We start from the raw sequence: 19,928 nt of genomic DNA on the forward strand, positions 1-19,928 counted from the left end.
TGAGATATACAGCTGTAAGAATCCTTTAGTTCTAAGTTTTTCAAATGTCTTTGTAAATCATTACAACATTGCTGGTTATAAATAAATTCAAAAATAGTATTCGTTGTAGATGTATTAATTACCAGTTGAAAGACTCTTGAGTTTTCCAATTTTAAACTTGTTTAATCCCTTAAATAATTGTGTAGTTAAATAGATCTTGTTGCAGAATTAAACGCACTCAAAGTGAATCAAATTGCTAACAACGATTCCAAGAATTCTCGTGCTTTTAATTAATTTAACTTTAATTGTTGGATGTACAGTAAAATAGTATTATTCATTTGAAACTCATCACTATTTAATATCTAATAATTACAACGTGTAAAACATTGTTTTTCAACAATTTTCAAACTTGTTTAGTCGTTTGGTTTCACATAAACATAGTTTTACATCAACCACAATTAAACTCGTAGAAAGTCAGTCGAAACGCGTGCCACGGTCCCAACAATTCGCACCCACCCAATTAATTTAAATTTTGATTGTCGCGTCGCGTAAAGGAATGCCGCACATGCGCACGCCGACGGCACGAAGAACTAAGACGTCGCGACGCCGAGCGTCAGTACACCACCGACCCCCGAGTCCAATTGTCCGACTGGACGCAGCGGAAACGTCACGGAAACGTGTTCGGGCCTACCACCCCATTCATGAGGTCGCGATGGGATTGAATTTGGAATAAATTTTATTTTTTTGGGAAATTTACGGCCTAAAATATTGTTGCGGCGCCCGATAAATATGATGATTACCGATTGGCTGATCACTGAGGTCTGAAATCGTTTTTTAATCGTATTGGTGCAATCATGAAGTTTAACAGACCTTTTAGTGGACAGTACAAGTTACTTTTTAAAATATTTCAAATTGTCGGTAAGTTGATTGTCGTTAAAAAAATAATTAAATTAATATAATTAGAGAAAAAAATATTTTTAATAAACAAAAATTAACTGTTTATGTCAATTATATAAAATTAAACAAAGATAATTTTGTTATAAATAATATTTAATTAACACTATAAAATATAAATATTATTTATAAAAAAATGAAAAAATAAAATATGAAAAATAATAATAAATTAAGTCACTTTTAAATAAAAAATAGGTTAAAACATGTGTTAAAAGATAAAAATTAATTTATACAAACATGATGTTCCTTTTTCCAATTCCGTTATAAAAACGATGAAAATTACGTAAATTTAACGTACCAATTAATACAGTTATTGTAACAATAAATTTGGTATAAAATAATATAATTTTACTGTATAAAACAAACTAATTACTATAAAAGTACTGTTGATAATTATAAGTTTTTGTGTGCTGATAAAACATGAAGTAATAAAATATTCATTTGTATGTTTCATATATTTTTTTTTGTTTTTGTAATGCGATAGAACCGAAAAGGAAACTATAAAATATTCATTTGTATGTTTATTTTCTTTTTCCTCGGTTTTCGTTGAATTCATTATCATTAAAAAATTGAATTAATATGTAAATAGGAGTAACGTTCAGGACTAAATGGGTTATTTGGTATAATAAGACCATACCATATAATTTAATCTATTTTTTTTTTCAGTTATAATGAATATTTAGTTCATTCAAAGTTTTATATGAAATAAAGTATGAGGACATAGATAATAGATTAAATATTCATTTTATTAAATATAATAATATCTGATATTTTTATAAATAAAAGGATAAATAAATATTAAATTTTTATCTACATTTTATATTTTCCCCAAAAGAATGAATGGTAATTTAAATATTTTTACTACAACGATTTGATTAACTTGAAATAATACTTAATAACACTTTTATTTTGAATAAATGTATATTATTTATTAACAAAATACAAAAAGAAACAGTAATTTGTAAAAATTACATTTAAAAATTTAATTAGTAACTCAACTTCAATTGAAACAAAAGAATAAAATTAATTGAAACAATAGAATAATAATAATTAATAATATATCAACACTCAACACTTAAATTATAAAAGTATGAGATTATATTAATAAATATCCTTTTATTATTGTAAAATTAAATTTTATGAATTTGTAGCACTGATAATAGTAAAAAAAGAAAGAAAATAATTATTTGTTGATTTCTTTGTTCTAAATAATTCAATTCAATTTAATTAATAAATTAATAAAAATAAGACAAAAAATTATTTCATTCTAAAAAATTTTCTTATTTTTGCATTACTTTATTTACTGCTTTTTACATAACTAAAATAATAATTAATTTAAATAATTTGAAAATTACAAAGAAAGTTTTAACCCTACAAGAAATTTAATATAATAAAAAGGCAGTCAGATTAGACATTTTTCTTGGTTTTAGACAACAAAACTAAAATGGAAAAGTAAAATATTTATTTGTATGTTTGATGTCTTTATTCTTAATTTTAGTGAAGTTTTTTGTCATTAAAAAATCATTAAATTAAAAAAAATGGTTTAAACCTACAAAAATAAGGCATAAAAACTATTTTATTTAAAAATTAGACATTTTTCTTTGTTTGTGAACCAACATAACTAAAAAAGAAACAATAAAATACTTATTTGTAAGTTTCACTTCTTTATTCTTAGTTTTCGTTAATAATAATAGAAAAGATTTAAATCTATAAGTTATTTAATATAATAAAAAGTTTAAAAAACCATTTCATTTCAAAATTGGACATTTTTCTTGTTTTTGGATCATTTTTGTGAACCAAAAAAAATAAAAAGAAAACTGAAATATTTAATTATGTGTTTCAGATCTTTATTCATAATTTTATTCAAATTCTTGTCATTAAAAAATCATTAACAATAGTTTAAAACTTACAAAACTTTTAACATAATAAAAATTGTTCCAAATTTGTTTTTTTTTTTTCATTTAAAAGACATTTTCCTTTTTTTCTTTCTTCTTTTGTGAAGCAACACAACTAAAAGGGAAACAGTGAAATATTTATGTAAATGTTTCAGGTCTTTATTTTTAATTTTAGTCAGTTTAAAAAAGATTTAAACCTACGAAATTTTTAATATAAAAAAAATTAATTTAGAATTTTAATTTTGGCATAAAAACTGTTTCATTTGTTCTTAGTTTTCGTTAATTTTAATTAATGTTAAAATAGAAAAACAAAGGTTTAAAACCTGGAAGATAGTTAAGATAATAAGTTACTTTCAAATTTAAAGTAAGACATAAAATCGATTTCTTAATTAATTTACTAATTTTAATTAATCAAGTTTTACCTTAAAGTGTACAACCAATGTATTATTAAATTGTCTATTTGAAAATACAATTGTAAATGTCATTAATCTTTTTCATTATAATATTTTCATTAACATATTAAAATTTTAAGTACAACTTAAAGAATTTCATTTCGTTAATAATGAAACAAAATAATAAAAAAACTCCTTAACACCGCGTATTAAATATTTAGATAAACTCTCAAAGTATGTCATACCACTTCCGTTATTTTAAAATTAAATTTGATAACTATGATAAGCTAAACTAAAGACAAAATGTTAAAATTAAATTGCTACGTTAGAAATAAAATAAAAGTAATTTTTTATTATTATAAAAGTTATTAAAATAATACCAAAGTTTTATGTATTATATGTAATATTAATAAATGAAACTGTTGGAAATGAAAGTCATAAACAAACTCATTAATACTATTTAAATATTTAGATTAACTTCAACATTAATGTAAATTAGTTGAACCAACGATACTTTTCGGTTCAGCATTAAAATTAAATTCGAACAAAATGGACCTCACTTTATGTATTATTTTTTTATGAGTGGGTAAAAATTGGGTAAACATTTATGTGTGTATATATTGAAATTATTCAAGTAAATTAAACACAAATTAGGGTAAATTACAGACAAATATTTATTTATTTTCTATTTTACTTTTATTTTTAGCCTTATAACATGACAATAGATACAAATAGAACATTACTTTTTGATTAATTATAAAATAATTTTTGATAACAAACGTTATTTGACTCCACTTCACAAACAAATGATAAGTACATTGTTAGTAGCAGGACTAATTGCAGGAAAACTTCATATTTTTATACATTCTAAAAAAAAGATCCCTTAATAAAACATTAAAGTGGGTATTTTAGAAAATAACAACAGATTAAACTTGTATATTCTTTGACAGCTTTAAGAAACCATTTTAAAAGCCAAGCTACTTCCCAGCCTTGGGGCGCTAAAACAACTTTGCGTTGGGAGCTTTTGAGTCGGCATCCTTGACCTTGGCCTCACCATATTTTCAATCATTTTAGAACTGACGCACGAAAAGTTTATTATTAGGGCAGGTAATAATAATAAAACTCAATACTTTGCAGGAATATAAAACTGAGGGGTGTTAACATAAAGTGTCCAATTTGTTTGCCAACAAAAGTTGGAAAGTTGGAATGGAGGAAACTTCTGTTTGGGCCGAGATTTTGTTGTAAAACGTAAATTAAAATCGAACAGAAGTAAATTTGCAGGCGCCGTGTACACGGGGAAAGTTCAAGAAAGGCAATTAAAGTGGTATGAAAAGAACATTTAAAGTCAAACTGTATTAAATTGTAATTTTGGAAAAAAAAAAGGAAAAATTGCAGGTCGCATTTTAGAGAGAGGCCAAAGCAGAAAGTAATAAAAATGATAAAGTAATCAGGTCCGCTATGAAAACTTTATATCCGGAGTTGGAGTTGCCGAGGCGGGGAGTTCAACTTTAATATCGCCAAATTAAAACTTCCCTAATAGCTTGTAACCTTATATGGCACAAAACTTTAGATTAACTGCGAATTTAACCTAAACTAAAGGCACACGTTTATTTTCATTAGACGAATCTTGTCTGTTACTGTGTTCTTCGCATTTTTTGTTATTACATATAATTTGTTGACGCCCAGGAAATTTCATTAAACTGTTAAAACCCCCCCATGTAATTTACACACTCTGTTTGTGCACCACGTTTTTCAATTAGAGCCAAAATAAATAAATGCGGATTAATTAAATCAATTTACTTTATTATCAGTGTGCCAATTGAAAAACATTTATCCAATCAAAGGATTTATTGTTGCAGTTTCACTGGGACCAGTCTGGTGTGTCAAAATCAACAAGCTCCAGGTTCCGGCGGTGGCGCATCCCGGAAGGCCCATCCTGCTGGATTGCGATTACGCCCTGGAAGATTCGAACGAGGTCGATCTGGTTGTTAAATGGTTCTTCAACGATTTACGCATACCGGTTTACCAATGGATTCCGAACCACCACAAGAAACCCCAAGTTTTAGGTGAGCGAGTGTCCTACCCTAAAATTAAAAAAAAAAAAACACCCAATTTGGTCATTTAAAACTATTATTAGATTTTATTAATTATGGAATTTTAATTAATAAGGATTTCCTATTGAGTTAAATATATAAATTTCTTCATTTTTTATTTATAAAATATAAATAAACAATAATTTTAGTTATCATAAGTTTAATTACTTTGTAATTTCACAATCAATTTGATGTAATTTTCAATTATTGTTTATATATTAAAATGGTAAAAGATAACGACTGAGATGACTTTTATTTCTCGATGATAAATTTTAAACAATCATTAAATTATTATAATAATAAATATTTACATTTAGATTGTAAAAACAAATAAATTATATATAAACTTATATGGCAATTAATGTATTGGTAACTTTAATAACAATATTTATATATTTTATTAGTTGGTGACAAATATAAGAATTCACCAAATTATAATAAATTTTAAATATAAAACAAGTGCTTAGAACTTTTTACTTTGAAATTTAAATGAAAATGAAAAAAATATAATTAAAATAAACTTAAATATTTACTAAGTTTGCAGGAAATGTGATGGACACAAAACATTATTTTAAAATTTACCCAAAATAAAATGTATTATTTAGTTCATTTTTATTAGTTGGTGACAAAAAATTCACCAAATTATAATTTTTAAATATAAAATTATACGACTTCTTACTTTAAATTTACAAAGAAATTATAATTTGTATAAACTCACTTACTTATTGTATTTATTTATGACACTAAATTTTTTTAATAAAAATAAAAACATATAAAAATTATTATTCAATTAATTATTAGACAAATTTTCAATTAATTTTCTATTACAATATTCAGATATTATCTATATATAAATTTAATTTTACTGAAAATAGGCAATCTAAATTGACAACGTAATTGTTGAAAACCAATTAATATTCAAATGGATTACGACTCTGCTGAAATTAATTTATATATAATAAAATATTGGAGGTAAATTTAGTAACTTAAAATATAAAATATATGCCTCGATTTATTTACATAATCTCAAATGATATTTATTAATTTGACTGTTCAATTTTAATTATGTGTTTATATATCGAAATTTATTTCAGAATATTAACAAAATATTTAACAACGTTTCGATTTGTTTAATTAAATATGTGAATGATAAAACGATTACCTATATCTGTATAATCACTTACTCAAATTATGTATGTATAATAATCAAATTAAGTTCTAAATGGGGATAAATTTATTACATTTTATAAGATAAATCTATAAAAAGCATATTTATTTTGAATAATTGATAATTTAATTAATTTAATTTGCCAGGAATCCTGAAGGGTCGCCTGAACCTGAACTACTCGGCGAGTAAGGACGTGCACACGCAACACAGGGCGTTACATATCATCCAGCCCGGTCCGGATCTATCCGGGAATTACACTTGTCAGGTGTCCACTTACTTGAACGAAGATCGGAAGACTAAGACGATGCTGGTCCCTGGTAAGTAGTTCTAAGCCCATGCTAGCCCTTATGTTGTCCAAGCCTTTGCTCTGTCCGGTTCGAGGACTTGAGCAGATTAATTAAGGGGGTGATCGAGTGGGATGTCTCGAAAAATTACCGTCTAGCCAGGGACACTGCAAACTTAATGAGGAATCCACAACTTTTTGTCTAAATTTAAATTGTAATTTCCAAACTTCAAATATTTAATCAAAAATTGAATATTGTGTGAAATAAAAAATTGGAAATATAATTGAATATTTATGTTGGCATTGTCTGTGATGAACAGTCGTGTTTGTAATCTAATTTCAATTTTAATTATTAGACAAAAGAATTCAATTTTGTGCTGTGTCACAGAACAAATATTTATGGCAATTTCATTGAACTCAAATATACTACTCAAAAAGTAATAAATTTGACCATTTTTTTTTTAATTCCTTTGTTTCGAAAGGTCACAAAATAACACAAAATCCCCTTTTATTTTAGTTAACTGAAAACTAAATTGTAACTTTTTACATTATTTTTGGTATTTAAATTGTTTTAATCATTTTTCTCATAATATTAAATTGCTTTTTATTCTGTCATATATTGCATTTTTAATCTGCACTGTCGCTCATGTTATATTATTTATTTTAGTTTCACAAATAAATAGGTGGAATAAAGTTTAGGATAGACACAAATTAAATTGTTTTTTCTCTTCCTTTTCTCATTACAATTTATATTTAACAAAATAATAAAACCTGGATGAAATATGACATTTAAATAATTTAAATTATTACAATTTAGCTTGGAGAGTATTACAGTCATAAATCACAATTAGTTTATATAAATGTAATTCATTTTATTATTTTCATTTATATTAATATCGAAATAAATGTTTGAAATTAAAATATTTTATGTAATACAATTAAACCCCATAATATAATGATAAATAATGATTTTTACATAAAAGTTCTCTAAAATTAATTTCGAAACAATTTCGAATGGTCACTGATTTAGTTTGTAACTATTCTTGGAAGTGGTTGTTGATTTACGGAATTGGTTATTAAGTTCATTAATATCAGGAACTGTAATTAACACCAATTGTAAAAGTTTATATTGTTTATTCACGAGTCAAAGAGTAACTGTGTATGATAAACTGTTTACGTGACTAAAAACGTGTAATTTCTTTTTAATTGCAGTGTACGTTAGACTGATAATCAAGGATAGGATATGCTGTTAAAATAATTTATTATTAATAATATTTTTGTTGGCATTGTTTGGAATATATTTCAATGTTAATATTAGATAACAGTATCACAAAACTAATATTTATTGTAATTTCATTGAACTTCTTAAATATATACACAAAAAATTTTAATCTTTATTTGTATTTTAGTAATTAGTAATTAACAATTTATATTTAAAGTTAACAAGTGGCGCCCAACTTTTTGAACAAAAATAAAAAAATTATGTATATAAATCTCACTTAAATGCAAATTTATATTACAAACAATCAATTTGTTTAAGGAATGGTATAATTCACTTAGTATGCTCCAGTTCTGTTGAGAAATATACATATAATAATCATTTTGGAAACAACTAATGTGGCGCTCAACGTTTAAATAAAAAATATTAATTACAATACAGAATTGTTACTGTTTATTTCCTTAATTCAACTTGAAATATTCAAATAATATTAATTATAAATATGTATTATTTTTTTAAATTTTATTGTTAACCAATGCTTTATTATATTATTTAATATTATTTAAACATTTAAGTTGTATTAAAAATTTATTAGATTACAGGAATGTTATTCCTTTAGAGATAGTAAATATGTACATGATATTTTATCATCAATTTTGTACAAATTTATTTTCCAAACATACTTTATTGTTTAAAGAATATTAAAATTCATTAGGTCGTCTCAGGTTCTTTTTTTAATAAACATAATGAACTCAAAATCAACTAAAAGAAGTAAACATAAAATACAATATTCAAATTTTCGATGTAAATTGTTAATAATTGGTTGATTTAACACATTACCAATTAATTCAGTTATCATGATCGAGAACATGAAATTACTGAGTTAAACATCACTGAAATGCAAATATATATTCTAAACACAATCTATTTGTTTGTTGTGATTTGTTGCTATGATTCACTTGTTGCAGTCAGTTTCTGTTAAGAAATATATGAGTTACAATTATTTTCTTGAAAACAACTGATGTGGCGCCCAACGTTTAAATGAAAAATATTAATTAGGTCGTTTCAGTTTTTATTTTAATAAACATAATAATTTTAAAATCAACTAAAATTAGTAAACTTAAAATAAAATATTCAAATTTTCGATGTAAATTGATAATAACCAGTTGATTTATCTCTTTACCAATTATTTCAGTTATTAATTGGCGCCCAACATTTTAATCAAAAATATGAAATTACGGAGATAAACCTCATTTAAATGCAAATTTATATTCCATACGCAATCTATTTGTTTAAATAATGTTATGATTCACTTTGTGCACTCAGTTTCTGTTGAGAAATATGTGAATTAACATATAATTATTATCTTGGCGCCCAACGTTTAAATGAAAAACGTTAAATCATAATATATATCACCAGTTAATTTCTTACCTTATTTTATTCAACTGGAAATAAATAAAATAAACAAAAATTCAATCTGTCCATGCCTAATCACAAATTCAGGTTCGCAGTATTTATTTATGTAAATTTATTTTACAAACATACTTATACAAAAAAGTTAAAATTCGTTAGTACGGCTCGGGATTTTTTAAAAAAATATATAATCAAAATCAACTAAAAGTTGTAAGCTTATAACAGAATATTCAAATTTTTAATATAAAATGTTAATAAGTAGTTTATTTACTTCTTTGCCAATTACTTTAGTTATCAAGTGGCGCCCAACGTTTCAAAGGAATATATAAAGATGTGGATAAAACTCACTTAAATACAAATTTAAAATTAAATTATAGTCTACTGGTTTAAAAAATCTTATAATACACTTTATCCAGTTAGCTTCCTTTGAAAAGTATATTAATTTTAATGATCAACTTAGAAAACTAAAGTGGCGCCCAACGTATAAATAAAAATCATTAAATTGTAACATACAATTGTTACGTAAGGATCTTTTACTCAGCTGGAAATATTCAGATAAACAAAACTAAATTCTGTCCATGACAAAACTCAATTTCAAGTCCCCAATAAAATTTTACCCAACATTTTGATGGAACTTAAGTTTTATGTAATGGTTGCCAGTCACAAACTAAAGAAGGCAGAAGCTTGACAGTTTGATAGCGCTTTTGTGAAAGCTTGTATTTAAGAAAGATGTCACTTATTTAATACTAGAGCATCATATCTGGCTTAGGCTAGGAAACCATCAGACAGTCCTCCCCAATAATAAATTGAATTCATGTTGCAGATAACGTATCTTATTTGTTCTCATATCTATATATTATAATTTTCCCATCGTAAATTTACTTTGTGGAACATATACTGCAAACAATTCATTTAATCACTAAATAAGCAGAACTGGATGAATTAATTACAAACAATAATAGTGCAAAATCCTTTATGTCCATGGTTTAGTTTAATCTGATTACGATCTGATTAAACTAAATATACATGTTCTTCAATTGACCATTTAAGCTCGCAGTGTAATCTCTATAAATTAATATTATGCGGAGAAATTTGCTTGGACAGTCCGGCTAAATCAGGCTAATTTCTGCACTAATCCAATATGATTTTCATCATTAATAAACACATCTGTATTAAAAATTAATCTCCAAATATAGATTTGTTACGCACGTCTTACGATTAGTAATACACGTTAATTAAAGTTAATGGCCTCTAATATCTAATATCACGCCACTACAGTGTCTAGGCCACACGTTCCACCTTCCAAGAAACGTTTTATCTCGGTGCGTAATTGATACGTCCGTTCAGATTTTTAACACGCCCTATGTTTAAGCAGATGATTGTTTAACTGGGAGATTAACATTACATAAGATAAGTGTGATAATAAGGAAAGAAACATTTTTTAAATTACATTGCAGAAAATCCTATTTCAACATTTTTTAACCAGTTGGTACTGTGATATCGGGACAAAAATTATTTCTATTGTCTAATAATTAAATTCCAAAATGGGTTATGGGGACGATTGTCTGTTTTAAACAATACTCACTTAAATATTCAATTAAATTTTTATTGCGTATATTTTTTAAAAAATCCGTTTTGTTTGCAAATTTATAAAAACAGCAATTTGTAAGTTAATGATCTTTCGTATAATGTTTTTAAACCTTAATATCTTTCCTTTGTTGTTTAAACATTAATTGATTCAATCGTTTTGCCAAAGTTGAATTAAAATTAAAAATTACTATAAAAACATAACAACATAATTAGTTAATTCAGGAAATATTTAAGTACTTAATTTTGATTAGAAAATTGTGTGGTTCAAAGTTGTAAACTTTCTCTCGTGCCAATTTCACTGAAATTACTCGTTTTAATTGGTCAAATCATTGTGCAACATTTACTTTGTTCCTTGATGAACTGAACAACTAAATGAACATATATGAATAGTAAAATATAGTGATTTACTGCAACATTAATAAGATAAAACCGAATTAAATGTGTAATAAGTTATGAATACTAAATTAAAAATATAATCTACATGACAATTCTATCATGTAATTGATTATATTTTCGTAATGTGTGTTATCAAAGGCGTTTTAATTTGAGAACGAATAGTTAAATAGAAACAATTAAAAATTTTTATTAAACCTCAGATTTGATGGCACAAATTTATTACCTTTTTAATATTTACGTCATAAAATCAAATAAGAGTAGTTTCGATGATAAAATTAGTTCAGAAACCTTTAATTTGCAGTTTAATCAATATAGTTTTAATGACTTTTATAATGGTTAACAGTAAATATTTGTAATTTTTTGTTCCATGTGATTATATTAATTAATGGAATTAATTCTGTAGTTGAGAAAAAAGTGACAAAAGTTATTTGGGATGTTCTTGATGTAAAAAATTAATTATGTTTGCTAAAATATAATTATTTGTTAAACATATACAAAAACTAATATTAAAACTTAAAAATTTAATCACAGGATTTTATTATGTTTTATTATATTGGATATAAACTCAAATAGGAACGAGTTCAATGTTGAAATTAATTGAGAAAAATTTAATTTAGACTTTAATTATAGCTTTTAATATAATTTTAATGATTTATATAATGGTTAACGTCCAAATATTTACGAACTATTTCTAATTAAACTTACTTTTTATCAAAATAAAGTAATGTGTTACAATTTTATATGAAAATATTGATTAATTCAATTTATAGTACTCAGTAGTTAAGAACAATGTGTAAAAGTACTTTCAATTTGAATATTTGGAATAAAATGTTTAAAAATAAATATATAAGTGTGCTAAAAATGTTGTATATATAAAAAAATTAAAGAAAAATACAAATAATTCGTAACTTCCAGAATTAAATTTTAAAATTTTAATTTGTTTTTAGGATATACTATATTTAAAAATACTCAATTAAATTTATAATTTATGATTGATTGATAAATACTAATCTATAACATTAAACATATATAATCCACATAATAATTGTGTGTCATTTAGTTGAAAGTATTTTCATGATGGGTTATTAAAAATCTGTCTTAATTTACTTTGTACTGAAATAAAATAAACAAAAAAAAACAAATATAAAAAAATGTAACATGTAATTTATTCAATTATTAAATAAATTGTCATTTAACAGTATTACAATATTTTATATAGGGAGTAAAATGTCAAAAATTATAATAATATTAAAAGTTTTGAAGTAAAATTTAAATAAATATACAAACAATTTATAATTTTTAAAAAATTTCAAATATATATATAATATAAATTAGGAGTAAAATGTCAAAAATTATTTAGTAGATTCAAATGTTTTAAAGGTATGACAATAAAAGTGTTAAATGAGTAAAATTTAAACGTAAATACAAACAATTTTTGAATTTTAAAAAACATATTTTTAAATTTTATTTTATTATAAAATTAATCGACATTTTATATTGACAGTAAAATGTCACAAATTATAAATTCAAATGTTTTAAAAATGTCATTAAAAGTTATGTGATAAAATTTAAATAAAAATACAATTTATGAATTTTATAAAATATATTTGCAAATTTTATTTAATTAAGTAAATTGAGTGTGATATTGGGGGTAAAATGTAAAAAATATAAAATCAAGCGTTGGTGTAAAATTTGAATAAAAAAATATGAATAATTTATAAATTTAAAAAGTATATTTAATTATTGAATAGATTGATAATTTGCTGAGAGTAAAATATGAAAAATTGTATAATGAATTCAAAGGTTTATATAACTTTTATATTTTATACTTACCTCTTTTACAACATGCTTATTAACACAATTAAATATTATGTGGCAAAAGTCAGGAGTTAAAAATAAAATGCCAGTTTCAATAAAAACATTTTATAAACAAAAATTTAATTATTCACAAAAGGAAGACCAGTTTCTCTGTCTAAAAAATAAAACAAACAGAATAAATAGACATAAATACGTAGTTCTTTTCAGTTATCGTGTACAACTCTTTGAGCACTAACTTAACAGTCTGTCTTTCTTAAAAAAAAAAAACAAATAATAAAATGAGTATAGTCTATTGTCATAGCGAAATGCGTTCCTGTTTTTTCAGTAAACAAGAAATAAATACCAAACATAAATTGTTACGTTAAATATATCCATCCGTTTTGAAAGGTAAATTGTCCATCGTGCCATTTTAATCTCGCTAAATCGGTTACAAAAATAGAACAATCTAACTGCACGTTCAGCTTGGTCAGTAAAAATCTGGAGTATAAAAATCTATCATCCGAGGTCAGTCTATTAGGGAACATTTACATAAATCACATATTTTGATGTTAATCGTTAAATTGTGGTGTGTGTGTGTGTGAGAGGACGAAATTAAGGCACATATTCGTAACAAATTTAAGTTGCGGTTAAATTTGTACATCAACAAAATACGTTGCGAAAGGTTATGGACATATAATTTCGCCTTTTGTACGTTGTGAACAGGTGTGACTTAAATTTAATCAATAATAAACAACTTAATAGTAGTTAGTCGATTCTGTATGAGCCGGACCTGAGGACCCGCACTATGTTGACGTTCTCCTCTTTCTTGGCCGGGTTGGCCGCGTAGCTGCGTGGAAGACAGTTGGGCACCAGCACGATGGTGAGGATGGCCGCCAAATGAAGGTGCCAGAACAGCTTGTTGTACAAGGCGACGGAAGCCCAGAACTCGTACAGCACGAACGGGAACGTCACGTAGGCCATCACGAACCTGGTGACCACGAACGTGAGCACGTCGTAGAACATCTTCATTTCCGCGTTCTCCAGGAAGTAGTACCGCACGTTCTTCCTCACGATCCGGGCCGCCACCGTGAAGATGGCGCCGGTGAAGAAGGTGATGTAGTAGCCGGGGTAGAAGCCGTGCCACAGGGCGCTCAGGGCGTAGGTTAGGAAGACTTTGAAGCGAGGGGCACGTTCGTAGACGACGAAGCGGAGCCAGATGTTGGTGCCCTTGTTCCACGCCTCGATGGCGTCCTTCAGGCTGGGGGCGAACTCGAACTTGGCTATGTCCACGTTGGAGACCTTGTCCCATTTCGGGTTGTCGTCGGGGTCTTGGCCGTTGTAGCCCAGGCCGGCGTTGTTGCAGATGGCGTCCGCCATTATCCAGGCGAAGTAGTACTTGAACCGTACCAGGTTGGTGCACATGGCCAGATAGTAGAGCTTGTAACTGAAGTCGGTGGTTTCGAGGAAGTGCTCGTCCTTGATGCGTCTTATTGGGAAGTGCGGGTTCAGGAGGATGAACACAAGGCAGCAGGACAAGGCGATGAGTACCTTTTTGAAGACTGTTTTGGTGGGATTCAAATTGGGTGGCTGGTCCGTCCCTTCAATGAACTGGAGGTAGTCTTTGTAATACACAGTGGGGCCAGCCAGTACCGTGGGAAACAGGAACATGTAGCTGTAGTACTCCAAGGCAGTAGGCACTTTAGGCAAGGCGAATCGTTTCTGGGCCTCAGTCATTTCGGCTTCACTTTTCGTCGCCCCATCGTAGATACTAAAAGCCAAACTGGACACCTTCTGCGTTAACACCATCAGTGGGCCACTGACGTCGATCTTATTGGACCCATAACTGTAGTAAACCCTCCACACGTGCATCAACGACAGGTAGGTCAACGAGCCCACCAACACGTAAATGTGCACCGTCCTGGGACTCACAACTTTCAACAAAATAAAGCACATGCTGGACATGACGAACAGATGCAAGGTGTGAAGGCCATAGCAGAAGTAGATGAGGGCAATGCCCACGGCCAAACCGTAGCAGTGCCTCAGGCCGTGGCTGGTGACGGAAGGGTGGAAACCCTTCCGGTAAACCACCGCCAGTAGCAGAGCAACAAGTTGCGCGGCGAAAAAGTTCACCTGGTCCAGGGGCAGGTCGACGGCCGCCGCCAGGCCCTCCAACAGGGTGCTGCCCTCGTATTCCTCGTACATTATTCACTCGAACCACACCACCGGACGGGACAGTTCACATGACACCGCAACGTTTGACGTTTTAATTCATTGTTTTTCACCCGGGACACACGACGTCGGGTTTTGGGCACGGTGTCGCCGGACAGGACTCGGTCGGAATGACGCGTGCGGCGTTGCCCGACCACGCGCCATCTGCCGATTGTCGGTTTCGTGCGCGTGACTCATCGTGACGATTTTAGGCGTCGGTTTTATCGGTTCTGTTTAATCGTTATCGGTTAATTTTTGCCGTTATCAATGGGAAATAACGCCTCGGAGATGCGTTCCCAGGGTGGCGACATCTGACGGCGCGCGGACCAAGATGGCGTGGTGGGTGTGGCAGGTTTCTTTACGTTACGCGTGCTGCGTGACCTACGTTTGATTCTGGTTGGAATATTTTTGTTTATGATGCGAATAAATGGGGCGGTTAACTTTGCTACGTCAGCCGTTTAATTTAATGTGTGATCACGGTGCACTTGTTTCTTTATTGGATCGGTTAAAAATAAACTTGGGGAACGTCATTGTCTTTACGTTTAAGAGGAAATCCTCATGATAAAATTAGAACACTCCCCAGGTACATAAAAGTCAATATTAATTGTTTACAAATATTGGAAAGAATTTGAATATTATATTTATAAAAACAAAATCTCTTTTTATATGCACATTAATACAGGTTATATGGAAATATAGGTGTCTACAATGTAATTTAGGTATTATTGGGGTAAAGTAATCCAATTTTGAAAGTTGAAGTCTAAGGGGAACGACGTGGGTTAAGTTCAAGTTATTGTATGATCCTTCTTCAAGGGTTTTATATCCAGGAAAATAAATCAATTGGATAAAATTTGGATCAATCGATTTGGAAGTTTTCATTCCATTAGTAAAGAAGTTGTTGGAAGTTTATTTACTACTTCTGTAAAAATTTTGTCACTTAAGTTCATGTTAATGTTATAATATGTTAAATACAATTTTAATTAATTTTAAGTATTTATAATAGTTTCTTTGAAATTAATAAGATAATACAAAAATATTTTGATTTAAAACTTAATATTTCTTTGTTCCAACTAAAATTTTCAGCTTTTTATTTTACTTTTATACGGATTCATATTAGTCTAGTTTAAGTACTTGTGTACAAACAAGGATATTAAACTTTTAGATGTGTAATCGTTTCTAGAATAAATAAAACTTTATGTACAAAGAACCTTTTAACAGTTGTCAAAGAATTATTAAGGTCTAAAAAAAATATATAATTTAGAATTCTGTTAAGTAAAAAATTCAATTTTATTATGTTTTTTTTACTCAAAATTCTTTAATTTATAAACATTCTGTTTATTTGGTTTTTAAACAAATACATTCAGTGTTTACTATATTTTCAAATTAATTCAAAGTGCTTATTATTCAACGAGAAAAATCTATGGATTTTTTTAGTTTTTTAAGAGTTTTTAATTTAAAACTTAATAGATTCAATTAAAACTTTATTTAATTTTCTCCTGAACAAATAAAATATTGTTAATAAAAAAAATTAAAATAACTAACCTAACCTATCTATTTTTTTTACGTTTTAATAAAGATCTTCAAAGAATCTTATTCTAAATAATATATAAACAGGATAAAATATTTTAATTAAAATAAAAAAAAATTTGGCTCAACGTTTTTGTCGGAGGTAGGCAACCTAGAGTACACAAAATTGCCGTAATTATTTAATTTTAATTTAAATTAAGAAAATATTGAAATGTTTAATTAAAAAGTAACAAAAATATATATATATATATATATATATATATATATATATATATATAATGTAGTTATATATATATATATATATATTTAATTTAATATTTTAATTAATTATATTAATTTAAAATTTTAAAAAATATATTAAAATGATTAATATAAAATTCAAAGATTTTTAATTTGAATATACGAAAATATTGAAATGTTTAATTTGAAATTAAAAAAGTAATATAATAATTAATTTAAATTAAAAAAAAAACAATATATAAATCAAAATTAAAAAATAAATATATAATTTAAATTAAAAATAATAAATAAATAGATAAAATATTTAATTTATAAAAAAAAAGAAAAAATTAATTATCTAAAATTAAAGAATAGGAAAATATTTAGTTTAACATTGGAAATATAAAAAAAGAAAAAAGAATATCTAAATATAAGCTTTTATGTTTTTTATAAAAATTTTAGTAAAAATAATTGTTTAAGGTACCATAATTTAGAAATTTTGCGACAAAATTTTCAAAATTATTTATTTTTCTCTTAAAATGATAAAAATGAATGAGAATGACTTTATTTTTTACATTTTTTATAAGAATTTTGAAAGTATTTTAGACTGAAATTTATTTATTTTTCTCTTAAAATAATATATATTATTAAAATAACTTTATTATTTTATATTTTTTATAAGGATTTTAATAGAAATAATTATTTAAAATGTTTTAGATTAAAATTTTGAGCTAAAATTTTCAATATTTAATTTATTTATTCTCCTAAATTAATATATATTAAAAAAACATTTTTTATAAGGGTTTTAGTAAAAATAATTATTTAAAGCATTACTTAAATAGATAAAACATTCAATACAAATAAATTTGTATAAAATATTTGAAAAAACTAATGTGGAAATAAAAATTTTCGATTAAGCTTTCCAATTATGTCTATTGATTTTAAAATACCCAATAAAGTATGATAACAGAAATAACAGACACAATAATTTGCAACAAAAGAATTTAAAATTCCCACATAAATATGCCTGATGAGCTTTCTGAAGCGTCACCTGTTTCCTTAGATAGACATTTGAAACATGCAAACAATTGTCTCAGTGTAAATATAAAATTTCTAATGCACACCTTACATGCACACTTTATATATACACGTATGCAATGTATCAATACACATAAAACTGAAATCCCCAAAGCAGAAAAGCATTCGTCCTTGTTTCAGTGCCTGAAAAGAGCCTGGAGCTGAGTCAAGCCAACACCGGAGATGGGACGTTGCAAGTGATTTGTTATGCAGAAGGCGTCTTCCCCAAGCCAAACATGAGTCTGCTGATGGGAAATAGGTAAGAAATCAAATATCAATTTTTTTTCATCTCCATGCGGCGGGACACTCTTTGACTTACGCCGCACGGCAATGAAATATTCCTCGGGATCGATACACACACTCGTTTCCATCGCATGCAATAAAAATGACACCGGGGCTCATAATAAATTCTGAAATTTATGGAGCCGGGGAGGCGACAGAAGTGTTTCCGTTTTTGGTTTGAAGATTTCTTTCTGTTGTGTGTTGTAAATGTAAATAAATAATGGGTCAATGCGTCTTCCCTCAGAGTCAACCCAAAAAAAGGATAATTTTGTTGTCTCATATTTTGGAAAAACTGGTGTTATTGCTGATGAAACACTGAAAAAAATGTGAAGAACCCCGCGGTTATTGGTGCTTACATTACTGAAACTTTTCCAATAAAAAAACTGGCAAAGAAACTTACAGGTTTAATTAATTTTTCTGCGCAACTTCAGAGACAATTTTGAGGCAGACGTTTTCGTATTAAATTCTGCAACAACAGTTTCTTTTTAATACCGCTAACGACGGCCTAAATAATAAATAAAAGTTTACGGTTAAACGGTTTATGTGCCGCTGAAAGAAGGCAAAAGATGTGGGAATATTAACATAAAGTATCTTACCTTGTTGTTGAGAGTTGCGGCGAATTAATTTACCAAAAAAAGACTCAGACAGTTTTAAAACTATGCTCCGCACAATGAATACGAATATTCCATCTTAACTTTTTCAATTTGTCATAGTTTTAATGCGACACAAATATTTGATTAAAGTATTGATCGGAATTGATGGTGAAGTTTGTGGAAGATCTGAGCCGGAGGGAATAAATTTACATTTAATAACTGTGATACAATGAACAAAGTGCAGGAGAATTTAACGTTATTAACAAGCGTAAGTTGAAATTTACAATCTTGAAACTGAGTACAATAGTGATTTACATGCAATGATGATCATGTATTAATGTTATGAACAACACGAAACATGAAAGATAAATTTTCTAGTCATTTCTAAAGAGTAAAATTATTTAATATTAACAGTAAAATGGTGCAATATATATTTAAAAATAACATAGAAACTTTGGTAAATTTTAGACATTTAAATAAATTTTTGTGCCAATTCAAAGAGAAAATTTTGTTGATTTAAATAAATATTTTGATGATTTCCTGAAAGCTTTGAAATATTTTGTGTTTCTTAAAAATTGTGCTAATTCAAAACTGCCCTGAAATTATCTAAAAATTAGAGAAGGACTCATCACAAATACAAAGAAAAATGTTGTTTTAAATTATTTTTATTTGGTACTCAGAAATAATTCAGAGGTTTAAATTTTTTCATAATTTTTGAAGAGTAAAAATGTTTAACTTTATCAGTGAAATAATACAGGATACATTAAAAATTAACATAGAAATTTTGCAGGAATTTATTCTCTATTTAAACTTTCAAACGGAGAAAATTTTGTTGATTTAAAT

General features: G+C 27.2%; 2 protein-coding genes across 2 annotated transcripts in view; one reads left to right on the plus strand and one right to left on the minus strand.

Moving 5' to 3' along the window:
* The first annotated feature begins 615 nt into the window (after nucleotides 1-615).
* LOC109600683 (uncharacterized) overlaps nucleotides 616-19,928 on the plus strand; it is a 33,891-nt gene continuing 14,578 nt past the window's right edge. The window contains exons 1-4 of the mRNA XM_020016858.2: nucleotides 616-897; nucleotides 5,080-5,286; nucleotides 6,628-6,798; nucleotides 18,352-18,469. Coding sequence (XP_019872417.1) covers nucleotides 834-897; nucleotides 5,080-5,286; nucleotides 6,628-6,798; nucleotides 18,352-18,469 — 560 coding nt within the window. The 5' untranslated portion in view covers nucleotides 616-833. The remainder of the gene's footprint in view (nucleotides 898-5,079; nucleotides 5,287-6,627; nucleotides 6,799-18,351; nucleotides 18,470-19,928) is intronic.
* On the minus strand, nucleotides 13,290-15,554 carry LOC109600682 (lysophospholipid acyltransferase 6). Its single transcript, XM_020016857.2, has one exon. It carries the CDS (start codon nucleotides 15,379-15,381, stop codon nucleotides 13,945-13,947), a length of 1,437 nt encoding a protein of 478 aa, XP_019872416.1. The 5' UTR covers nucleotides 15,382-15,554; the 3' UTR covers nucleotides 13,290-13,944.

This window comes from Aethina tumida, chromosome 5 (genome assembly GCF_024364675.1).
Source record: "Aethina tumida isolate Nest 87 chromosome 5, icAetTumi1.1, whole genome shotgun sequence".
NCBI classification, from domain to species: domain Eukaryota; kingdom Metazoa; phylum Arthropoda; class Insecta; order Coleoptera; family Nitidulidae; genus Aethina; species Aethina tumida.